Below are 26,537 nucleotides of genomic sequence, written 5' to 3' on the forward strand. Positions count from 1 at the left end.
GGTAAATTCTGGTTTCCACTAGTTACCACAGCCACAAAGTCAAAGTTGTCTATAGGCCTATCATAAAAATTTATGAAAACAAACAGTTAGGTTAGGCATAAAATTAGCAGTGTGGTTAAAGTTAGGTTTAAAATCTTATTTTAAGAAGATAAATTGTCGAAGGTGGTTTATAACTTTAAGGCTGTGGTAACTAGTGACGACTGCAAATTCTCAAACAGCAAGCAAGTGGGAAAGGTTGCTTGGTCGACACGAAGCTAAACATGAACGAGACAATAGATCTGTAAAAAAAAAAAAGAACAAAATAAAAATAGCCAGTGAGTTCAAGATCACTGTTTGAAATATGACGTTTCCTTGAGCTTATGAAATCTAGCTAGCTATACCTGTTAAAAGTAACAAAGCTAAGTTAGGGTCCTAGCCAATTAGCTAGCTAACGTTAGCATTGGTTATTTGTTTACCCCACTGCTTTCGCTGGCACACTCACTGTATGATAAAGGTAAAACGACAATGTTAGAATAACATAAATATCTACAATGGTTAGATTGACATCGAGTTGAACTTAGTAACGTTAGATGCGTTCTGTACATTGTGGATTTCTAAGGAAAGATTTATCTGCCTGTTTAGCTTCTGTCCAACGTTTTTTTTTTACCTCTCAATTGTTTGTTTATTGTTCACACGTGCAAATTACTACTTATTGCATACAGTTCACATGGGCCTCTGAATGCATGTGTTGACATTGACAAGATGTCTGTTTTGACTACAGTCCAATGCCAAGTTCAGCCATATAATCAGGATTGTTTGTGTATCTTCTGTCTGGGGCTTTGGAAGTGCTGTCTTACCAACCTCTTCAACTTCAAACAGGGAAGACAATATGAGTGACGCAGCTGCAACCCGAAGACTAGAGGCACTGTCCTCCTAAATTAACTGTTGACTGAAATCAGTTGGACCACATTGTTTGCCATGGGCACCACACTGAGTGAGCCTTGCATCTACGACAAGCTGTCTGAGAGCATCGATATCCTCCGCCAGTCGGGGTATCGCTATGGCATGTCAGAGAGGGAGATCGAGAAGTTTATCAAACAAGTCTTGGAGACCAACGAGCCTCGAAGAGACCCACCACAATTCCCCATCCTTCGAGCCACCATCAAGGTAAGATGCACACACACACTCATGTAAGATCATACACAGGGACTGTCTAAAAGGCACTTGCCCATCGGGAAAGTCAGGAGTATTTTTGGGTTGCCCAAAGATTATGATCGCTTGCAGAAAAATCTTAAGTGTCTATTTGCACCTACAGTGGAGGAACCAGAAAGAACAGACTACTAGAATTCTTTGCATTTTGTTTGTTATCAGTAAAACACAATCACCTACCCAAAGGGGAAACCACAGAGCAGGCTCATCTTGCATGATTGCACAGGTCACTTGCCCTGGGCAATAAGGCAACCCTTAATGTCAATCCCTGCATTGATGAACCATCCTCTCACTAGTTCCTCTTTTTCCATACTGTAGTTTGTGGTAGCAGTAGGCTTTCTGGTGGTGGTGGTGCTGGCCTTCACCTACCCCCAGACTCGGCCCCAGCTAGGTGTGACGTACACGGGGGGACATAACTGGTCCTCCCCCCTCAGCCACATCAGACTGCTGGCTCTGCCCATTGCCAAGAAATACAACCTGCAAGGTACAGTAAGTCTAAAACACTATTTTAGACACTATCCATAGTTGTTCACTATAGACAATGGGTGTTTGTTCCTAGCCAGTGTGTACCAGCAGCTTCACTCTCTCCTGTAGGTTTCCATGAGTGGTGGAGTGCAGGGGCTCTGCGACAGGGCCTGGTCAACTGTTCTGGCTGTGCTGAGGTGTTCTCTGTGCTGGAGGTCCCTGAGACCCTCAGAGAGTCTGCAGCCATGCGCAGAGGTCCACAGCCTGTGCTGCTCAAGGTACGACCACCACTAACAATAAAGAAAGACTGAAAAACAACAATTTCCCTGAAAGTGAGGGTTAAGTCTGCTCATTGTTTACGGATCCACTACAGAATGATCTTTATTGAGCTAGTTCATTTAGCTAACATCAGCAGGTAGTCTTGTCTGTGGCTGTGCCTGACATATGTCCTCTGTCTTTATGTAGGGTGGGGAGTCTCTGTGTCTGCAGAGGCAGCAGTTAGAGGAGCTCTACTCAGCCCACTCCAGCTCCATGAGTATACTACTGGAGGAAGACAACCTACTGTCACATGATGAGGGTTTTCCACAGGGCCCCGCAAACTTTACCCTACTCTGGTACATTTACATTACATTTGACATTTATCAGGGTGGGAAATTAACACCCGCCAAATGCGGGTAGACTTTGGCATTGGCGGGTAAAAATATCAGCTGAAAATTTTTGTGTCGCCTAATCACTCAAATATTTGGGGGTACATTGTGCTTGATTGAGCATGGAACACTGCAAAAACCTTTTTATTCGTAAATGTTTAGTTATGTCTTATCATTAAGACACTCACATAATTTAATTGTGCTCCTGAATTTTTGTGTGCTCATAAATAAACTTATGTACCCTGAACTAATAATAATAATTAACAAGTTGTATGACTCAGAATTTTGTGGCAGGGAAGGCACTTTGTTGATTCTTGATGTTCACTTGTAGAACTGTTAAGCGGTTTTACTTTTTACTGTTGTATCTAAATGATTTATTTGACGTACATTGGTTAAAATACAGGTCACAAAAATGAAATTGAATTCAGCAATATACCACATTACAAAGCATACTCATCAGTCATTTATGATTTTTGGTGTGATTATGATGAAAAAAACACTCAGGCTGGTAAAAAAATCAGAGTGGCTGGTAGATTTGTTTTGATCTGCCTGCCACAGTGGCCATTGGAACAAAAAGTAAAATTTCCACCCAGGGTCTTATCTAGAGCGACTTAGAGGAGCAATTAGGGTTTAAGTGCCTTGCTCAAGGGCATATCGATTTTTCACCTAGTTGGCTCTGGGATTCGAACCAGAGACCTTTCCGGGATACAGGCCCAACGCTCTTAACCGCTAGGCTACCTGGTGTGTGTGTGTGTGTGTGTGTGTGTGTGTGTGTGTGTGTGTGTGTGTGTGTGTGTGTGTGCGCGCGTTCATGCGTGCATATGTAGATAAACACAGAGACACACAACTACACACACATGCAGTGCATTTGGAAAGTATTCAGTTCCCTTCCCTTTTCCACATTTTGTTACATTACTTATTCTAAAATGCAATAAATTATTTTTTCCCCTCAGCAATCTACACACAATACCCCATAATGACAATGTGAAAACAATGTTTGCAAATGTATTGGATATAAAAAAAAACAGATACCTTATTTCCATAATGATTCAGACCCTTTGCTATGAGATTTGAAATTGAGCTCAGGTGCATCCAGTTTCTACAACTTGATTGGAGTCCACCTGTGGTGAATTCAATTGATTAGACATGATTTGGAAAGGCACACACCTGTTTATATAAGGTCCCACAGTGCATGTCAGAGCAAGAAAAAATGTCTGCAGCATTGAAGGTTCCCAAGAACACAGTGGCCGCCATCATTCTTAAATGGAAGCAGTTTGGAACCACCAAGACTCTTCCTAGAGCTGGCTCGCCCATCCAAACTAAGCAATCGGGGGAGAAGGGCCTTGGTCAGTTCCTCTGTGAAGATGGGAGATCCTTCCAGAAACCCAACCATCTCTGCAGCACTCTGCCAATCAGTCCTTTATGGTAGAGTGGCCAGATGGAAGCCACTCTTCAGTAAAAGGCACATGACAGCCCACTTGGAGTTTGCCAGAGGCACCTAAAGGACTCTGACCATGAGAAACAAGATTCTCTGGTCTGATGAAACCAAGATTGAACTCTTTGGCCTGAATGCCAAGTGTCAATGTCTTGAGGAAACCAGGCACCATCCCTACGGTGAAGCATGTGGGTGGCAGCATCATGCTGTGGGGAGGTTTTTCAGCGGCAGGGACTGGAAGACTAGTACAGGGAGATCCTTGATGAAAACCTGCTCCAGAGGACTCAGGACCTCCTACTGGGGCAACAGTTCACCTTCCAACAGGACAACGACCTTAAACACACAGCCAAGACAATGCAGGAGTGGCTTCGGGCAAGTCTCTGAATGTCCTTGAGTGGCCCAGCCAGAGCCCGGACTTGGACCCGATCGAACATCTCTGAAGAGACCTGACAATAGCTGTGCAGCAACCTGACAGAGCTTGAGGCTCTGCAGAGAAGACTGGGAGAAACTCCCCAAATACAGTTGTGGCGTCATACAAGAAGACTCGAGGCTGTAATCGCTGCTAAAGGTGCTTCAATAAAGTACCTACTAAAGGGTCCGACTACTTATGTAAATGTGATATTTAAAAAAAATGTAACATTAGCAACATTTAAAAAAAAAAAAAGTTTGCTTTGTCGTTATGGGGTATTGTGTCGATTGAGGGGAATATATATATATTTTATAATAAGGCTGTAACAAAATGTGGGGAAAAAATCAAGGGGTCTGAATACCATTTCTGACTTCACTGTAATGAGCATAGCTTGGTCCTAAAAACAGGTCTCCAAGGAAGGAAAACAAGGACGCATTTCTGTTATTCTCATCTGACTAAATCACCTCTTCTCTCTCGCCTCTCCTCTGCCCTCTACTCCCTAGGAGGTTTGCATCTGGTGCCAGAGAGAAGGTGTTGAGGTGGCTGTTCCCCAAAGCTGAGCTATGTCCTCTACTGGACAGCGCTGGAACAACACTGCAGCGTTGCCTGGTCACGCATAGTGCCAACTCTCAGAGCAGAGTGAGTCTGGCCTCTAACACAGCCCAAATATACAAACATGCATGCATGTTTGGTGTGATTCAGCAGTATGTTGGTACAGTGGTAGTGTGTGTGTGTGTGTTTTAGGGGGTGCGAGTGCTGGGCTGGCTGGTGGTAGGAGAAGGGCTACCCACAGTTCGAGTGGTTCCTGTCCACCGCTGTCAAAAACACTGTAGCTCCTTCAACCTCTGGCTGGGACCGGGAGATATGGGTGAGAACACAAACATACTTGCACGTATACTGTGGTAATTTTTAGTTCATTATTTGAATATGGTGTGTTTGTGCTAGGGGTTGACCGATTAATCGTAATGGCCGATTTAATTAGGGCCGATTCCGCGTTTTCATAACAATCGGCTTTTTTTTTACACCGATTATGCCCGATTACATTGCACTCCACGAGGAGACTGCGTGGCAGTTTTGCGAGTGCAGCAAGGAGCCACGGTAAGGTGCTAGCTAGCATTAAACTTAGTTTTTGTATAAGTTATCAATCTTAACATTCACAAGTTAACTACACATGGTTGATGATAATACTAGTGTATCTAGCTTGTCCTGCGTTGCATATAATCGATGCGGTGCCTGTTAATTTATTGAATCACAGCCTACTTTGACAAACGGGTGATTTAATAACAAAAGCACAATCGTTGCACGAATTAACCTAACCATAAACATCAATGCCTTTCTTAAAATCAATACACAGAAGTGTGTTTTTTTTAACCCTGCATATTTAGTTAAGAAATTCATGTTAGCAGGCAATATTATCTAGGGAAATTGTCACTTCTCTTGCGTTCATTGAACGCAGAGTCAGGGTATATGCAACAGTTTGGGCCGCCTGGCTCGTTGCGAACTAATTTGCCAGAAATGTACGTAATGATGACAACATTGAAGGTTGTGCAATGTAACAGCAATATTTAGGCTTATGGATGCCACCCGTTAGATAAAATACGGACAGTTCCGTATTTCACTGAAAGAATAAACGTTTTGTTTTTGAAATTATAGTGTCTGGTTTTGACCATATCAATGACCTAAGGCTCGTATTTCTGTGTTATTATATTATAATTAAGTCTATGATTTGATAGAATAGTCTGACTGAGCGGTGGTAGGCAGCAGCAGGCTCGTAAGCATTCATTCAAACAACACTTTCCTGCGTTTGCCAGCAGCTCTGCGCAATGCTTCAAGCATCGCGCTGTTTATGACAAAGCCTATCAACTCCCAAGATTAGGCTGGCAATACTAAAGTACCTATTAGAACATCCAATAGTCAAAGGTATATGAAATACAAATGGTAGAGAGAGTCTTGTAACTACAACCTAAAACTTCTTAACTGGGAATATTGAAGACTCGTGTTAAAAGGAACCACCAGCTTTCATATGTTCTGAGCAAGGAACTTAAAGGTTAGCATTTTTACATGGCACATATTGCACTTTTACTTTAATCTCCAACACGTTTTTTTGCATTATTTACACCAAATTGAACATGTTTCATTATTTATTTGAGACTAAATTGATTTTGATGTAATAAGTGTTCATTCAGTATTGTCATTACAAATGTGTATATATAAAAAAAAAAAAAACGGCCAATTAATTGGTATCGGCTTTTTTTGGTCCTCCAATAATCGGTATCGGCGTTAAAATCAATCGGTCGACCTCTAGTTTTGTGCTAGGCTGTAACAAAATCTTTTTTTTTTTTTTTTATAGCCCTATACAAGTTTGCATTTAGTTTGACCTCATTGTGACCTTTGTCCCTGCCAGTGTATGCTGACCCGCGCTACTGGCAGATGGAGCTTTTCCCCGGCCGAGACCAGAACATCGTTTGTGACGGTTCCACTTTCTGAGGGAGGAGAGGGAATTCTTCTTACCGGCTGAGAATGACTTCCTATGATTGGACCTTTTAACTGTCCCTTGTAGGCTAGTCCCACCCTCCTCTCTTGGTCTGGAAAAGTATACTTACTACAGGCACAAGAGACTGAAGAGGTTCCCCAAATACTACATGCATCCCTAGCCTCTACCGTTCTCTTGCCTAATACCAAACCAATCCCTAAACCTTACCCCTCTCTGGCCTAATACCAAACTCATCTCTAGCCCCTACCTGTTCCTCTTCATTGATATCCCTTCACAGATCTGTGGCAACTGGATGGTTATAAGCAGGGAGGGACCACACTCAGGCTGGGAGATGTGTGTTGGTGAGGAAGAGGCTGGAACGTTCTCCCATTCTTGACTGTTCGCTTCACAGATCAAGAGGTGTGTATCAAGCCCAAAGAAGCGAAATGGAGAGTGACTGATCTCATTTTTGGAACATCAGAAGGCCTTTGCTCCTATGCTGTGTTCAGTTTCAATGTTCAAGATTATTTTGGTTATGCATTTTAGTTGCGATCAAATCACATCCACAATGGGACAGTTTTGCAGTGCTGCCCTCATCTACTCACTTAGAAACTGGCCTGTATTAATCATCTTAATTCAACATGTTGCTTCTAGTGTAACAATGACAGTTGGTTAGGATGTGTAAAATTGATTTATACATTTAAGGTGAATTGCTTTTGAGAACTGAAAGTGCATAAATTGTATTTAATATATAGTTGACGGTTAGTGCTTGTGCCATAATTTTAAATGCTGTTAATGTTCTTTTCACTGATTGTTTTTGTTCGTCCATTCGCCCATGTAAGCACTTTAACTATCCGGAACTTGTTGACAATGTCAGTGTTTGACGTGTCACACTGTCGCCGTTCTGAGATTTGATCATGTTCTATTGCTGAACATAATATTTATACAGTTTTAATCTCAGAATTCACAATTTTACACAACGTCAAGTTATGGCCATATTGTTACGTTATAAATTGTCACCGTTTAAGTAAATCTGTTTTTAGACTTCCTTGTCACTTTGGTTTTCTGAATGCATCAATAACAATGTGATTATGTACTGGTAACTGACAAAATAAAGGAAACTTGAGTAAATGAGGGATACAAAGTACATTGAAAGCAGGTGTGGTTCCTGAGTTAATTAAATAACATCCCATCATGCTTAGCGTCATGTATAAAATGCCCAGTTGCCCATTATCTACCATGGCTAGAAGAGATGTCAGTGACTTTGAAAGAAGGGTCTCAAAGGAGCATAGGGGGTTTAAGTGGTGTCACCAGATCAACTCAATTGAACACTTATGGGAGATTCTGGAGCAGCACCTGAGACAGCGTTTTCCTCCAACAAAACACCAAATTATGGAATTTCTCGTGGCAGAATGGTGCCTCCAATAGAGGTCCAGACGCTTGTTGAATTTATGCCAAGGCTCATTGAAGCTGTTCTGGTGGCTCAACACCATATTAAGATACTATGTTGGTGTTTCCTTTATTTGAGCAGGTACCTGTGTATTTAAGGGAATTTTGTTATCAGAGCTGCTTTTTATCATTATTTTGTCATGTTCAAATGATGTCCATGTATTGAAGCCTAAACTATTAAGTGGTTATTATGGTTAGACTCTTCATGACTGGGGATGTATTGGCATGTACTACTGCCATATTGTGTATATACATACTGTGAATGCAACTGTTCTTTGGTAGTACACATCCAATTCCCTTTGTATGAATTCTGAGGATAGTGCCAAAAATGTCCTTATTTGAGTCGGTTCTCTGGGTGGATAACCCAGTCTGAAACCCAGTTGGGTGGTGTTTGATCTCTTTACTCGGAAGACCAGTTGGGTGGGTGAGCTCTTTATCATTGTCTTTGCTGCTCAAAGTATATTTGTGGTTCAAGGCCATCAGCTTTAACCAACTGCTATCCTCTCCTTCCTGATCCTGAAACATTTGCCTTGAGTTCAAGCTTGCCTTTTTCTTTAACAATGTTATTGTTAAATTATTTTCATTTTTTTCTGTTAGCAAGGTTAATTAAGACTACTAATGTCCTTCAAGCAGGCTGCACTGGATTCTTTGTGATGAAAACAGGGTAATGTATGTCACTGTCTTTAAAGCTGCAATATTTAACTTTCTGGGCCACCTGACCAAATTCACAGAAATTTTATAGATCTGTCATTCTCATTGAAAGCAAGTCTAAGAATTGGTAGTAGAGCTGTTATGTGCACTATTTCTGTTCTTCCCATTCTTACATTTTGTTTTTGTGCCTTTTACTTTGTTTGTTCACCAGCTGAAAATACAATTTTTGGTTATGGAAGATATATTTCACAGCAGTTTAGATGTTACAGTGATTCTCTACAGTACACTATACTTGCTTGTTTTGTCACAAACTGAAACTATAATTTTAGCAACCAGGAATTAGCGGTGCGATTTCTGCATAGTGCACCTTTACATGTGATTGCTTTGGTGAAAGCAGACAATTCAACTTGTTTAAATTGGCTTTGAATAATAGCTTTGTATGATCAAATTGCAATGTGAGTCAAGAATTAGACACTTGTTTTGGTTGTGTGTGTGTGTGTGTGTCTCTAATAGGTGTCATGGAAATCCACACTGATTTGACCATTGTATTTTCAGATATCCCTTGAAAAAATGAGACCTTATAAAATGTGCAATAATTTCTGTGTTGGATCTTAATCAGAGAGCATTATATCAAATAGTTTGATTTCATGCACTCTTGTCAGATGCTGAATGTTTATAAATACATGTTTTCTGCTCTACTCTGTGTGCTGTGTTGCTTGTCAGTTATACATGCAGAGATTGACAAAAATTAAGTACTTTCAGGGCTTTTTCCTATGTGGCTGCTGCTACATATTTTCAAGAAGTAAATGTTCACATTTTACATATCTAAACAGCCTGCTTCAGAAATTGCTGATCCTGAAAAGTATCTATAACCAGTCCTACGCACCTCGGGAACAACACCTAGCCTTTGAGGTCAGTACAACAAAACTGACCCTAGATCAATGTGACTGGTGGTGTAATGATCCAACTCGTTTTCATACCATTCATGTTTCCGGGTGCTTCTGTGGTGCCTGGTGCATGGCGGTCTGCTGGAGGTGAGTATCCCAGTTTGCGCTGCAACTTGTCAAACCGAGGGAGAGATGGGATATAAAAATGGGGGATAGGGAGGAGAAAATAAAGAGCTTGTGATTTTCTGGATTTCTTTAGAGTTTGAGAAGAAATATCAAGAAATAGAAAACGCTTTGTTAGGGATCGATTATCGGCGTTACCGATGGGAGTAACCCGGTTGCGTTGCAAATGTCTGATTCAAGCGCAAACGTGTTGTAGTGAATGAGGCCTGGTTGTATTTCCACTGCCGTGCGCCTTAGCTAGTTTGTCACGTCAAAATACATATTGTAAACGTAGTCAAAGTTGTGGCGCTAGCTATTTACTATTAGGGAAATGTATGGTGTTATGTGACTTAGTTGGCGAAGAAAATGTGTTTATTAAAGTTAAAGCTAGCCATAGCACCACTAGCCAGCCAGCTAACTTTACCTTTCAGTGTAATGGCGACGTTAGCTTGCTAGATGCCTAGCTGTCACTCGACCTCTAGCTTGTTGGTTAACCAGTTAACTTAGCTTGCCATTTGAAATTGACTATGAGTCCACATTTCTTCTTGACTAACTAGCTATAGGATTCATGGCATAATGTTATACTATATTCCCAGTAATTATTGACTCGAATGAAAGCTAGCTGAGTGGTCTGCTTAGAGTGGAGTTTAGTACACTACAGTAACCAGCTGTAGAATAATGAATTCAACCATTCACAAACCTCTCATTACCAACAAAGAACCCATCTAAACCGGTACAGTGACAATTAGCTCTAGTGTAGATCCCTGCAGTATATACTGAGTGTACTTGTTAGATATTACTGCACTGTCGGGGCTAGAAACAAAAGCATTTCGCTACACCCACAATAACATCTGTTAAACACGTATGTGACCAATAAAATGTGATTTGAGGATTAAAAAAATTAGGAATGCCTTCCAAATATTGAGTTGCACCCCACTTTGCCCTCAGAACAGCCTCATTCGTCAGGGCATGGACTCTACAAGGTGTCGAAAGTGTTCCACAGGGATGCTGGCCCATGTTGACTCCAATGCTTCCCAAAGTTGGCTGGATGTGCTTTGGCAGGTAGACCATTCTTGATAAACACAGGAAACTGTTGAGTGTGAAAAACCCAGCAGCATTGCAGTTATTGACACCCTGTTCAAAGACACTTCAATCTTTTGTTCCCGAGTGGTGCAGCCATCTAAGGCAGTGCATCTCAGTGCTAGGTGCTTCACTACAGACACCCTGGTTCGAATCCAGGCTGTATCACAACTGGCCGTGGTTGAGAGTCCCATAGGGCGGCGCACAATTGGCCCAGCATCGTTCGGGTTTGGCCAGTGTAGGCCGTCATTGTAAATAAGAATTTCTTCTTAACTGACATGCCTAGTTAAATAAAGGTCTTCTGAATGGCACACATACACAACCAGTCTCAAGTCTTAAAAATCCTTTAACCTGTCTCCTCCCCTTCATCTACACCGATTTAAGTGTCATCAATGAGGGATCATAGCTTTTCCCTGAATTCACCTGGTCAGTCTGTCATGGAAAGAGCAGGTGTTCCTAATGCTTTGCACACTCATTGTACACTAATTGACCAAAAGTAAGTGGACACCTGCTCGTCGAACATCTCATTCGAAAATTACGGGCATTCATATGGAGTTGGTCCCCTTTGTTGCTATAACACAAGGCGTTCCACTAGATGTTGGAGCATTTTTTTATTTTTACATTTATTTAACTAGGCAAGTCAGTTAAGAACAAATTCTTATTTTCAATGACGGCCTAGGAACAGTGGGTTAACTGCCTTGTTCAGGGACAGAATGACAGATTTTTACCTTGTCAGCTCGGGGATTCGATCTTGCAACCTTTCGGTTTTCAAGTCCAATGCTCTAACCACTACGCTACCTGCTGCTGCATTGCTCCAGGGATTTGCTTCCATTCAGTCACAAGCATTAGTGAGGTCGGACACTGATGTTGGGCGATCAGGCATGGCTCGCAGTTGGTGTTCCAATTCATCCTAAAGGTGTTCTATGGGGTTGAGGTCAGGTCTCTGCAGGCCAATCAGGTTCTTTCACACCTCGCTTTGTGCACAGGGGCATTGTCATGCTGAAAAAGGTAAGGGCCTTCCCCAAACTGTTGCCACAAAGTTGGAAGCACGGACTCGTCTAGAATGTAATTGTATTCTGTAGCGTTAAGATTTCCCTTCAGTGGAACTAAGGGGCTTAGCTCGAACCATGAAAAACAGTCCCTGACCATTATTCCTCCTCCACCAAACTTTACAGTTGGCACAATGCATTGGGGGAAGGTAGCGTTCTCCTGGCATCCACCAAACCCAGATTTGTCCGATGGTGAAGCGTGAGTCATCATTCCAGAGAACGTGTTTCCACTGCTCCAGAGTCCAATGGTGGCTAGTTTTACACCACTCTAGCCAACGCTTGGCATTGCACACAGTGATCTTAGGCTTGTGTGCAGCTGCTTGGCCTTGGAAACCCATTTCATGAAGCTCACGACGAACAGTTCTTGTGCTGATGTTGCTTCCAGTGGCAGTTTGGAACTCGGTAGTGAGTGTTGCAACCGAGGACAGACGATTTTTACACGCTTCAGCACTCGGTGGTCCCGTTCTGTGAGCTTGTGTGGCCTACCACTTTGCGGCTGAGCCTTTATTGCTCCTAGATGTTTCCACTTCATAATAACGGCATTTAAAGTTGAGCGGGGCAGCATTAGCTGTTACAAACTTACTTGTTGGAAAGGTGGCATCCTATGACGGTGCCACGTTGAAAGTCACTGAGCTCTTCAAGTCCATTCTACTGTCATTGTTTGTCTATGGAGATTGCATGGTGGTGTGCTCGATTTTATACACCTGTCAGCAATGGGTGTGGCTGAAATACCAGAATCCACTAATTTGAAGAGATGTCCACATACTTTTGTATATATAGCAGTGGAGGCTCCTCAAAGGAGGAATGGGTACATTGACTTAAAAAAAAAACTAGGAGGCTCATGGTTCTCACCCCCTTCCATAGACTTACACAGTAATTCTGATAGGCTGGAGGACGTCCTCCGGAAGTTATCAGAGCTCTTGCAGCATGAACTAAAATGTTGTCCACCCAATCAAAAAATCAGAGAATTAATCTACCACTGAAAGCTAGAGCTAGCTAGCACTGCAGTGTATAAAATGTGGTGAGTAGATTTCTCAAAGAGAGAGAAAGACAATAGTTGAACAGTTTTGAACAAATTGATTTCTTCCAAAATGAAGAAGCACTTTCAGTTTCTCTTACTTAGCTAGCAAATGCAGCTAGCTAGTTTAGCCTACTGAAACACCCTGCTCAAACAGAGGGATGCTGTGTTAGCTAGCTGGCTATGACTTTCCAACACAACACTGGAACTCTTCCAACTCAAGGTAAGCTTTTGGTGTTACTAATTTATTGTCACTGGGGCCTGCCTGTGTAACTGCTTACTGACTGTACGTGAACGTTACTGCATGATTGTAGCGGGTTTACTAACGCGTTAGTTCTATTAGCTATGCTGACTATGACATTACTTTAGCTAATATGGTGACAATGATGTACAGTAGGCTGTGTAGCGGTTTGGCTTGGAAAGGTTTTTTCACCTGGTCACATACAGCTGATGTGTTGTGCATTAAAGTCCACAAACGAAGGGAAGAGAAAGGAGTACAACGTGGCTGCTACGAAAGTGAACTCTGTTTACGTGTGATCAAGGGTGTATTCGTTCCTCCGATTCTGTTGAAAAACAATTCTTAAACGGAACAAAACGGGGATGAACATACCTGAATTTGTCAAATAGAAACTCTCGTTTTGCAACTCTTGGATGATAATGATTACACCCTATACCAGCTAGATGCAGGCAAGAGTGTGTCTCTTGACCTGTGTGTACCTAAACTTTCAATCATTGCACAGTGACAACCGGATGCAAATGCACCCATTGATGGCATACTGGTTATGCCATAAACCCTTGTATAAACTTGATCATAAGCAGATAGCTATGTCCACTGACAGTAAAATAATAGTTCCCCCCCCCCCATAGACTCATCTTCAACCTAACCTAGGTGCATACACATAATACGAGTATTATAATATGCCATATTCACTGGTTGAGGGTCAAGGCCAGCCACATTTTGGGAACATGCATCACTCTCCTCCCTTTCTCTTCTATGACGTGTCAAGCTACCACACAACCCCTAGGTCATCATCACTGCATTGAGGTCACATCAGCTGACCCAAGGAATATAACCTTGCTACAGAGCAAGATGTTAGGACAGTAGCTACATAATAAACAATACAATGCAGCAGTACACAGGATTGCTGGGGATCCTCCATAGTGTGTGTGTGTGTGTGTGTGGTAGAAGAGCGGCAGCTCATAGCAACTGCCTGTCTCGGCAGTGGAGTTTCAGTAGCTATGTGTCTTTCTCATTGTCAGAAAGAGCATCTGTATCTGAGCAGAAGGATGGAGAGTTTGGGATTGCAGGCTGTTGCCCTCAGTGATGGCTCCACAGCCTACATTGAACAAGCCATCAAAGGTGACAAATTCACACACTACTAAAAAATAATGAAATGCACAACTCAAAGCTAACATTCACATGTCCACCAGTATGAGTATGTATGACTGCCGCTGATATCAACAATATACTGATTTCATCAGATGGCAACCTAGTGGAAGGCGATACTATTCAGTTGGAGGATGGTACTACAGCCTACATTCAGCAGGTCACTGTACAGCAGAAAGGTCAGTGTACACCCTCAGAACAACATGTCTGCCGGAGGGTTTATGAATAACCTTTTGTGTGTTCTGTGAGCTCATACCTCTCCTGATGTTGTTTTCCTGTCGTCTCCCCAGAGCCCCTGCCCTTTGAGGACGGCCAGGCAGTGCAGCTGGAGGACGGGACCACGGCATACATCCACCACACACCCAAAGGTATATTAGCATCTAACCAGATTTTGTATTCACCACTCTAGGAAAGGTTGGCTTGTTGAAGCAATAGGGTGGTCATCATCTTGTTTTATCATTATCCAGTCACACATCAATTATTATTACTTCTGCAAAGGATGGAAGGAAAGTCATCTCAAACATTTTCAAAGAGGACCATCTAACCTCTAACCCCTGCAGACGGGTATGATCCCAGTGCGGTGGAGGCGGTGCAGCTGGAGGATGGCAGCACGGCGTACATCCACCACCCCTCGGGCCTGCAGACTGGCAGCACCATCCTGACTTTGCAGCCAGGGGGTGGCCTGGAGGAGCTAGCTGCAGACGACACTGTGGACACAGACACCATCACCACCCTGGAGAACTACGCCAAGGTCTCTCTCTTTTTCTGCTGTTGTATCACTCATGTGTTCTATCACTCACGATTTCCTGTAAATTCTTCCTTAGTTATTTTTTTTGAAAGCTCAGTCCCCCCCCCCCCCCCATGTGTCTTTCTCTCTCTCACAGATACTATGCAGTTCTACTTCTTGTGGTGGAATAAGCAATGTTGTACTTTTAATCAATATAATGCTCTCAAACTCTTTTCTCCCCAGATGACGGGGTCTGAGGTGGAGGTGGATGAGACCATGAGCAGCACCAATGGACTCCAGGACATAGAGCCTATTGTACAGGTGATGGGGTCGTGGGGTTCCCCTAAGGGTCAGCAGACGGCTGAGAAGACATTCCGCTGTGACTACGAGGGCTGTGGACGTCTCTACACCACAGCACACCACCTCAAGGTACCACACACACACACCCTCTACATCACAGCACACACTGACCCTCGGACCACAGTACCCCACCTTAAGATACCACACACACACACCCTCTACATCACAGCACACACTGACCCTCGGACCACAGTACCCCACCTTAAGATACCACACACACACAGTTGCAAGAAAAAGTATGTGAACCCTTTGGAAATACCTGGATTTCTGCATAAACTGGTCATAAAATTTGATCTGATCTTTGTCTAGGGAACAACAATAGACAAACACAGTCTGCTTAAACTAATAACACTCACACAATTATTCATTTTATTGTCTTTATTGAACACACAGTGTAAACATTCACAGTGCAGGGTGGGACAAATATGTGAACCCTTGGATTTAATAACTGGTTGACCCTCCTTTGGCAGCAATAACCTCAACCAAATGTTTTCTGTAGTTGTGGATCAGACCTGCACAACGGTCAGGAGGAATTTTGGACCATTTCTCTGTACAAAACTGTTTCAGTTCAGCAATATTCTTGGGATGTCTGGTGTGAACTGCTCTCTTGAGGTCATGCCACAGCATCTCAATCGGGTTGAGGTCAGGACTCTGACTGGGCCACTCCAGAAGGCGTATTTTATTCTGTTGAATCCATTCTGTTGTTGATTTACTTCTGTGTTTTGGGTCGTTGTCCTATTGCGTCACCCAATTTCTGTTGAGCTTCAATTGTCGGACAGATAGCCTAACATTCTCCTACAAAATGTCTTGATAAACTTGGGAATTCATTTTTCTGTCGATGATCGCAAGCTGTCCAGGCCCTGAGGCAACAAAGCAGCCCCAAACCATGATGCTCCCTCCACCATACTTTACAGTTGGGATGAGGTTTTGATGTTGGTGTGCTGTGCCTTTTTTTCTCCACACATAGTGTTGTGTGTTCTTTCCAAACAACTCAGCTGTAGTTTCATCTGTCCAGAGAATATTTTGCCAGTAGCGCTGTGGAATATCCAGGTTCACTTTTGCAAACTTCAGGCGTGCAGCCATGTTTTTTTGGGACAGCAGTTGCTTCTTCTGTGGTGTCCTCCCATGAACACCATTCTTGTTTAGTGTTTTACGTATCATAGACTCGTCAACAGAGATGTTATCATGTTCCAGAGATTTCTGTAAGTCTTTAGCTGACATTCTAGGATTTTTCTTAACCTCATTGAGCATTCCGCGCTGTGCTCTTGCCGTCATCTTTGCAGGACGGCCACTCCTAGGGAGAGTAGCAACAGTGCTGAACTTTCTCCATTTATAGACAATTTGTCTTACCGTGGACTGATGAACATCAAGGCTTTTAGAGATACTTTTGTAACCCTTTCCAGCTTTATGCAAGTCAACAATTCTTAATCTTAGGTCTTCTGAGATCTCTTTTGTTCAAGGCATGGTTCACATCAGGCAATGCTTCTTGTGAGTAGCAAACTCAAATTTTGTGAGTGTTTTTTATAGGGCAAGGCAGCTCTAACCAACATCTCAATGATAGGACTCCAGGTTAGCTGATTCCTGACTCCAATTAGCTTTTGGAGAAGTCATTAGCCTAGGGGTTCACATACTTTTTCCAACCTACACTGTAAATGTTTAAATTATGTATTCAATATAGACAAGACAAATACAATTTGTGTGTTATTAGTTTAAGCAGACTGTTTGTCTGTTGTTGTGACTTAGATGAAGATCAGATCAAATTTGATGACCAATTTATGTAGAAATCCAGGTAATTCCAAAGGGTTCACATACTTTTTCTTGCCACTGTACACACATTTGTTCCCACTTGAAAAGATATTCATGTTACATTAACGTTGACCCTGTGTTGTCAGGTACATGAGAGGGCTCACACAGGTGTCCGGCCATACAGGTGTGATGTGTTGACGTGTGGAAAGGCGTTCGCTACAGGTTACGGCCTGAAGAGTCACCTACGGACACACACTGGAGAGAAACCGTACAAGTGTCCTGAAGACATGTGCTTCAAGGCCTTCAAAACCTCCGGAGACCTCCAGAAGCATGTCCGCACACACACAGGTAGTAGGACACGAACACACACAGGTAGTCGGACACACACAGGTAGTCGGACACACACAGGTAGTAGGACACACACAGGTAGTAGGACACGAACACACACAGGTAGTAGGACACACACAGGTAGTAGGACACACACAGGTAGTAGGACACACACAGGTAGTAGGACACGAACACACACAGGCAGTAGGACACACACAGGTAGTAGGACACACACAGGTTGTAGGACACGAACACACACAGGTTGTAGGACACACACAGGTAGTAGGACACACACAGGTAGTAGGACACACACAGGTAGTAGGACACACACAGGTTGTAGGACACGAACACACACAGGTAGTAGGACACGAACACACACAGGTAGTAGGACACACACAGGTAGTAGGACACACACAGGTAGTAGGACACACACAGGTAGTAGGACACACACAGGTTGTAGGACACGAACACACACAGGTTGTAGGACACGAACACACACAGGTAGTAGGACACACACAGGTAGTAGGACACGAACACACACAGGTAGTAGGACACACACACACACACACACAGGTAGTAGGACACACACAGGTAGTAGGACACACACAGGTAGTAGGACACACACAGGTAGTAGGACACACACAGGTTGTAGGACACGAACACACACAGGTTGTAGGACACGAACACACACAGGTAGTAGGACACACACAGGTTGTAGGACACGAACACACACAGGTTGTAGGACACGAACACACACAGGTAGTAGGACACACACAGGTAGTAGGACACGAACACACACAGGTAGTAGGACACGAACACACACAGGTAGTAGGACACGGACACACACAGGTAGTAGGACACACACAGGTAGTAGGACACGGACACACACAGGTAGTAGGACACACACAGGTAGTAGGACACACACACACACAGGTAGTAGGACACACACAGGTAGTAGGACACACACAGGTAGTAGGACACACACACACACGCACACAGGTAGTAGGACACACACACACGCACACAGGTAGTAGGACACACACACACGCACACAGGTAGTAGGACACACACACACACGCACACAGGTAGTAGGACACACGCACACAGGTAGTAGGACACACGCACACACACACAGGTAGTAGGACACACACACACACACACAGGTAGTAGGCACACACACACACACACACACACACAGGTAGTAGGACACACACACACACACACACAGGTAGTAGGACACACCACACACACACACAGGTAGTAGGACACACACACACACACAGGTAGGAGGCACACACACACACACACAGGTAGTAGGACACACACACAGGTAGTAGGACACACACACACAGGTAGTAGGACACACACACACACACACACACACACAGGTAGTAGGACACACACACACACACACACAGGTAGTAGGACACACACACACACACACACAGGTAGTAGGACACACACACACACACACAGGTAGTAGGACACACACACACACACACAGGTAGTAGGACACACACACACACACACAGGTAGTAGGACACACACACACAAACACACACAGGTAGGAGGACACACACACACACACACACACAGGTAGTAGGACACACACACAGGTAGTAGGACACACACACAGGTAGTAGGACACACATACAGGTAGTAGGACACACACACACACACACACACACAGGTAGTAGGACACGAACACACACAGGTAGTAGGACACACACAGGTAGTAGGACACACACACAGGTAGTAGGACACACACACAGGTAGTAGGACACGAACACACACAGGTAGTAGGACACGAACACACACAGGTAGTAGGACACACACACAGGTAGTAGGACACACACACACAGGTAGTAGGACACACACAGGTAGTAGGACACGAACACACACAGGTAGTAGGACACACACACACACAGGTAGTAGGACACACACAGGTAGTAGGACACACACACACACGCACACAGGTAGTAGGACACACACACACACGCACACAGGTAGTAGGACACACACACACACACACACACACACACACACAGGTAGTAGGACACACACACACAGGTAGTAGGACACACACACACACACAGGTAGTAGGACACACACACACACAGGTAGTAGGACACACACACACACACACAGGTAGTAGGACACACACACACACCACAGGTAGGAGGACACACACACACACACACAGGTAGGACACACACACACAGGTAGTAGGACACACACACACAGGTAGTAGGACACACACACAGGTAGTAGGACACACACACACAGGTAGTAGGACACACACACACACACACACAGGTAGTAGGACACACACACACACACACAGGTAGTAGGACACACACACACACACACACAGGTAGTAGGACACACACACACACACACACAGGTAGTAGGACACACACACACACGCACACAGGTAGTAGGACACACACACACACACACACACAGGTAGTAGGACACACACACACACACACAGGTAGTAGGACACACACACACACACACACAGGTAGGAGCACACACACACACACAGGTAGTAGGACACACACACAGGTAGTAGGACACACACACAGGTAGTAGGACACACACACACACACACACAGGTAGTAGGACACACACACAGGTAGTAGGACACACACACACACACACAGGTAGTAGGACACACACACACACACACAGGTAGTAGGACACACACACACACACACAGGTAGTAGGACACACACACACACACACACAGGTAGTAGGACACGAACACACACAGGTAGTAGGACACGAACACACACAGGTAGTAGGACACGAACACACACAGGTAGTAGGACACACACAGGTAGTAGGACACACACAGGTAGTAGGACACACACACACAGGTAGTAGGACACACACACAAAGGTAGTAGGACACACACACACACACACAGGTAGTAGGACACACACAGGTAGTAGGACACACACACACACACACACAGGTAGTAGGACACACACACACACACAGGTAGTAGGACACACACACACACACAGGTAGTAGGACACACACACACACACACAGGTAGTAGGACACACACACACACACAGGTAGTAGGACACACACACACACACACAGGTAGTAGGACACACACACAGGTAGTAGGACACACACACACACACAGGTAGTAGGACACACACACAGGTAGTAGGCACACACACACACAGGTAGTAGGACACACACACACACACACACAGGTAGTAGGACACACACACACACACACAGGTAGTAGGACACACACACACACACACACAGGTAGTAGGACACACACACGGTAGTAGGACACACACACACACACAGGTAGTAGGACACACACCACACAGGTAGTAGGACACACACACACACACGCACACAGGTAGTAGGACACACACACACCACACAGGTAGTAGGACACACACACACACACACACACACACACACACACACACACAGGTAGTAGGACACACACACACACAGGTAGTAGGACACACACACACACACACACACACAGGTAGTAGGACACACACACACACACACACACACACACACAGGTAGTAGGACACACACACACACACAGGTAGGAGGACACACACACACACACACAGGTAGTAGGACACACACACACAGGTAGTAGGACACACACACAGGTAGTAGGACACACACACACACACACAGGTAGTAGGACACACACACACACACACAGGTAGTAGGACACCACACACACACACACACACACACACACACACACACACAGGTAGTAGGACACACGCACACACACACAGGTAGGAGGACACACACACACACACACACACACACACAGGTAGTAGGACACACACACAGGTAGTAGGACACACACACAGGTAGTAGGACACACACACAGGTAGTAGGACACACAACAGGTAGTAGGACACACACACACACACAGGTAGTAGGACACGAACACACACAGGTAGTAGGACACACACAGGTAGTAGGACACACACACAGGTAGTAGGACACACACACACAGGTAGTAGGACACACACACAGGTAGTAGGACACACACAGGTAGTAGGACACACACAGGTAGTAGGACACACACAGGTAGTAGGACACACACAGGTAGTAGGACACACACACAGGTAGTAGGACACACACACACACACACGCACACAGGTAGTAGGACACACACACGCACACAGGTAGTAGGACACACACACACACCACACAGGTAGTAGGACACACACACACACCACACAGGTAGTAGGACACACACACACACACAGGTAGTAGGACACACACACACAGGTAGTAGGACACACACAGGTAGTAGGACACGAACACACACAGGTAGTAGGACACACACACACACACACAGGTAGTAGGACACACACAGGTAGTAGGACACACACAGGTAGTAGGACACACACAGGTAGTAGGACACACACAGGTAGTAGGACACGAACACACACAGGTTGTAGGACACAACACACACAGGTAGTAGGACACACACAGGTGTAGGCACACACACAGGTAGTAGGACACGAACACACACAGGTAGTAGGACACACACAGGTAGTAGGCACACACACACAGGTAGTAGGACACAACACACACAGGTAGTAGGACACGGACACACACAGGTAGTAGGACACACACAGGTAGTAGGACGACACACACAGGTAGTAGGACACACACAGGTAGTAGGACACACACACACACAGGTAGTAGGACACACACAGGTAGTAGGACACACACAGGTAGTAGGACACACACAGGTAGTAGGACACACACACACACGCACACAGGTAGTAGGACACACACACACGCACACAGGTAGTAGGACACACACACACGCACACAGGTAGTAGGACACACCGCACACAGGTAGTAGGACACACGCACACAGGTAGTAGGACACACACACACGCACACAGGTAGTAGGACACACACACACACACACAGGTAGTAGGCCCACACACACACACACACACAGGTAGTAGGACACACACACACACACACACAGGTAGTAGGACACACACACACACACACAGGTAGTAGGACACACACACACACACACAGGTAGGAGGACACACACACACACACACAGGTAGTAGGACACACACACAGGTAGTAGGACACACACACACAGGTAGTAGGACACACACACACACACACAGGTAGTAGGACACACACACACACACACACAGGTAGTAGGACACACACACACACACACACACAGGTAGTAGGACACACACACACACACACAGGTAGTAGGACACACACACACACACACAGGTAGTAGGACACACACACACACACACAGGTAGTAGGACACACACACACACACACAGGTAGTAGGACACACACACACCACACACAGGTAGTAGGACACACACACAGGTCGAGGACACACACACAGGTAGGAGGACACACACACACACAACACACACACAGGTAGTAGGACACAACACACACAGGTAGTAGGACACACACACAGGTAGTAGGACACACACACAGGTAGTAGGACACACACACACACACACACACACAGGTAGTAGGACACGACACACACAGGTAGTAGGACACACACAGGTAGTAGGACACACACACAGGTAGTAGGACACACACACACAGGTAGTAGGACACACACACACACAGGTAGTAGGACACGAACACACACAGGTAGTAGGACACACACACACACAGGTAGTAGGACACACACACACGGTAGTAGGACACACACAGGTAGTAGGACACGAACACACACAGGTAGTAGGACACACACACCACACAGGTAGTAGGACACACACCACACAGGTAGTAGGACACACACACACACGCACACAGGTAGTAGGACACACACACACACGCACACAGGTAGTAGGACACACACACACACGACACACACACACACACACAGGTAGTAGGACACACACACACAGGTAGTAGGACACACACACACACACAGGTAGTAGGACACACACACACACAGGTAGTAGGACACACACACACACACAGGTAGTAGGACACACACACACACACAGGTAGGAGGACACACACACACACACACAGGTAGGACACACACACACAGGTAGTAGGACACACACACACAGGTAGTAGGACACACACACAGGTAGTAGGACACACACACACAGGTAGTAGGACACACACACACACACACACAGGTAGTAGGACACACACACACACACACAGGTAGTAGGACACACACACACACACACACAGGTAGTAGGACACACACACACACACACACGGTAGTAGGACACACACACACACACACACAGGTAGTAGGACACACACACACACACACACACAGGTAGTAGGACACACACACACACACACACAGGTAGTAGGACACACACACACACACACAGGTAGTAGGACACACACACACACAGGTAGTAGGACACACACACAGGTAGTAGGCACACACACACAGGTAGTAGGACACACACACACAGGTAGTAGGACACACACACAGGTAGTAGGACACACACACACACACACAGGTAGTAGGACACACACACACACACACAGGTAGTAGGACACACACACACACACACAGGTAGTAGGACACACACACACACACACAGGTAGTAGGACACGAACACACACAGGTAGTAGGACACGAACACACACAGGTAGTAGGACACGAACACACACAGGTAGTAGGACACACACAGGTAGTAGGACACACACAGGTAGTAGGACACACACACACAGGTAGTAGGACACACACACAAAGGTAGTAGGACACACACACACACACAGGTAGTAGGACACACACACACACACAGGTAGTAGGACACGAACACACACAGGTAGTAGGACACGAACACACACAGGTAGTAGGACACACACACACACAGGTAGTAGGACACACACACACACAGGTAGTAGGACACACACAGGTAGTAGGACACACACACACACAGGTAGTAGGACACACACACACACACAGGTAGTAGGACACACACAGGTAGGAGGACACACACAGGTAGTAGGACACGAACACACACAGGTTGTAGGACACACACAGGTTGTAGGACACACACACACACACACAGGTAGTAGGACACACACAGGTAGTAGGACACACACACACACACACACACAGGTAGTAGGACACACACACACACACAGGTAGTAGGACACACACACACACCCACACAGGTAGTAGGACACACACACACACACACACAGGTAGTAGGACACACACACACACACAGGTAGTAGGACACACACACACACACACACAGGTAGTAGGACACACACACAGGTAGTAGGACACACACACACACACACAGGTAGTAGGACACACACACAGGTAGTAGGACACACACACACACAGGTAGTAGGACACACACACACACACAGGTAGTAGGACACACACACACACCACACAGGTAGTAGGACACACACACACACACACAGGTAGTAGGACACACACACACACACACACAGGTAGTAGGACACACACACAGGTAGTAGGACACACACACACACACAGGTAGTAGGACACACACCACACAGGTAGTAGGACACACACACACACACGCACACAGGTAGTAGGACACACACACACACACAGGTAGTAGGACACACACACACACACACACACACACACACACACACACACACAGGTAGTAGGACACACACACACACAGGTAGTAGGACACACACACACACACACACACACAGGTAGTAGGACACACACACACACGTAGTAGGACACACACACACACACAGGTAGTAGGCACACACACACACACACAGGTAGTAGGCCACACACACACACACACACACACAGGTAGTAGGCACACACACACACACACACAGGTAGTAGGACACACACACACAGGTAGTAGGACACACACACACACACACAGGTAGTAGGACACACACACACACACACAGGTAGTAGGACACACACACACACACACACACACACACACACACACACACACAGGTAGTAGGACACACACACACACACACAGGTAGGAGGACACACACACACACACACACACACACACAGGTAGTAGGACACACACACAGGTAGTAGGACACACACACAGGTAGTAGGACACACACACAGGTAGTAGGACACACATCACAGGTAGTAGGACACACACACAGGTAGGAGGACACACACACAGGTAGTAGGACACGAACACACACAGGTAGTAGGACACACACAGGTAGTAGGACACACACACAGGTAGTAGGACACACACACAGGTAGTAGGACACACACACAGGTAGTAGGACACACACACAGGTAGTAGGACACACACACAGGTAGAGGACACACACACAGGTAGAGGACACACACACAGGTAGTAGGACACACACAGGTAGTAGGACACACACAGGTAGTAGGACACACACACAGGTAGTAGGACACACACACACACACGCACACAGGTAGTAGGACACACACACGCACACAGGTAGTAGGACACACACACACACGCACACAGGTAGTAGGACACACACACACACGCACACAGGTAGTAGGACACACACACACACGCACACAGGTAGTAGGACACACACACACACGCACAGGTAGTAGGACACACACACACACACACACACACACAGGTAGTAGGACACACACACACACAGGTAGTAGGACACACACACACACACAGGTAGTAGGACACACACACACACACAGGTAGTAGGACACACACACACACACACACACACACAGGTAGTAGGACACACACACAGGTAGTAGGACACACACACACAGGTAGTAGGACACACACACACACAGGTAGTAGGACACACACACACACACACACACACAGGTAGTAGGACACACACACACACACACACACACACAGGTAGTAGGACACACACACACACACAGGTAGTAGGACACACACACACACACACAGGTAGTAGGACACACACACACACACAGGTAGTAGGACACACACACACACAGGTAGTAGGACACACACACACACAGGTAGTAGGACACACACACACACACAGGTAGTAGGACACACACACACACACACACACACAGGTAGGAGGACACACACACACAC

The 26,537-nt window shown here is 45.4% G+C and overlaps 2 protein-coding genes across 7 annotated transcripts in view; both read left to right on the forward strand.

Annotated features, from left to right (window-relative positions):
* The first annotated feature begins 12 nt into the window (after positions 1–12).
* On the forward strand, positions 13–9,415 carry cf089 (CF089 protein). 5 transcript variants are annotated; one of them, XM_014167453.3, is made up of 8 exons: positions 13–493; positions 826–1,146; positions 1,507–1,672; positions 1,783–1,931; positions 2,119–2,267; positions 4,648–4,783; positions 4,889–5,012; positions 6,549–9,415. In XM_014167453.3, the coding sequence occupies exons 2-8, from the start codon at positions 958–960 to the stop codon at positions 6,629–6,631; spliced, it is 996 nt and encodes a 331-aa protein (XP_014022928.1). In that variant the 5' UTR covers positions 13–493; positions 826–957; the 3' UTR covers positions 6,632–9,415. The 5 variants fall into 5 exon arrangements, with proteins under 5 accessions (XP_014022928.1, XP_014022927.1, XP_014022929.1 ...); XM_014167452.3 differs by having other exon boundaries at positions 859–1,146; XM_014167454.3 differs by having other exon boundaries at positions 13–314.
* A 264-nt stretch (positions 9,416–9,679) lies between these two features.
* The window catches only part of znf76 (zinc finger protein 76), a 26,907-nt gene continuing 10,049 nt past the window's right edge, over positions 9,680–26,537 (forward strand). The window contains exons 1-7 of one of the 2 annotated variants that reach the window (XM_045705511.2): positions 9,680–9,751; positions 14,174–14,273; positions 14,396–14,479; positions 14,591–14,668; positions 14,861–15,051; positions 15,271–15,456; positions 17,280–17,481. In XM_045705511.2, coding sequence (XP_045561467.1) covers positions 14,201–14,273; positions 14,396–14,479; positions 14,591–14,668; positions 14,861–15,051; positions 15,271–15,456; positions 17,280–17,481 — 814 coding nt within the window. In that variant the 5' untranslated portion in view covers positions 9,680–9,751; positions 14,174–14,200. Of the gene's footprint in view, positions 9,752–9,788; positions 13,137–14,173; positions 14,274–14,395; positions 14,480–14,590; positions 14,669–14,860; positions 15,052–15,270; positions 15,457–17,279; positions 17,482–26,537 lie in introns of those variants that run through there. The other variant, XM_045705512.2, reaches the window with a different exon arrangement.

This window comes from Salmo salar, chromosome 22, assembly GCF_965601325.2.
Source record: "Salmo salar chromosome 22, fSalSal1, whole genome shotgun sequence".
NCBI classification, from domain to species: domain Eukaryota; kingdom Metazoa; phylum Chordata; class Actinopteri; order Salmoniformes; family Salmonidae; genus Salmo; species Salmo salar.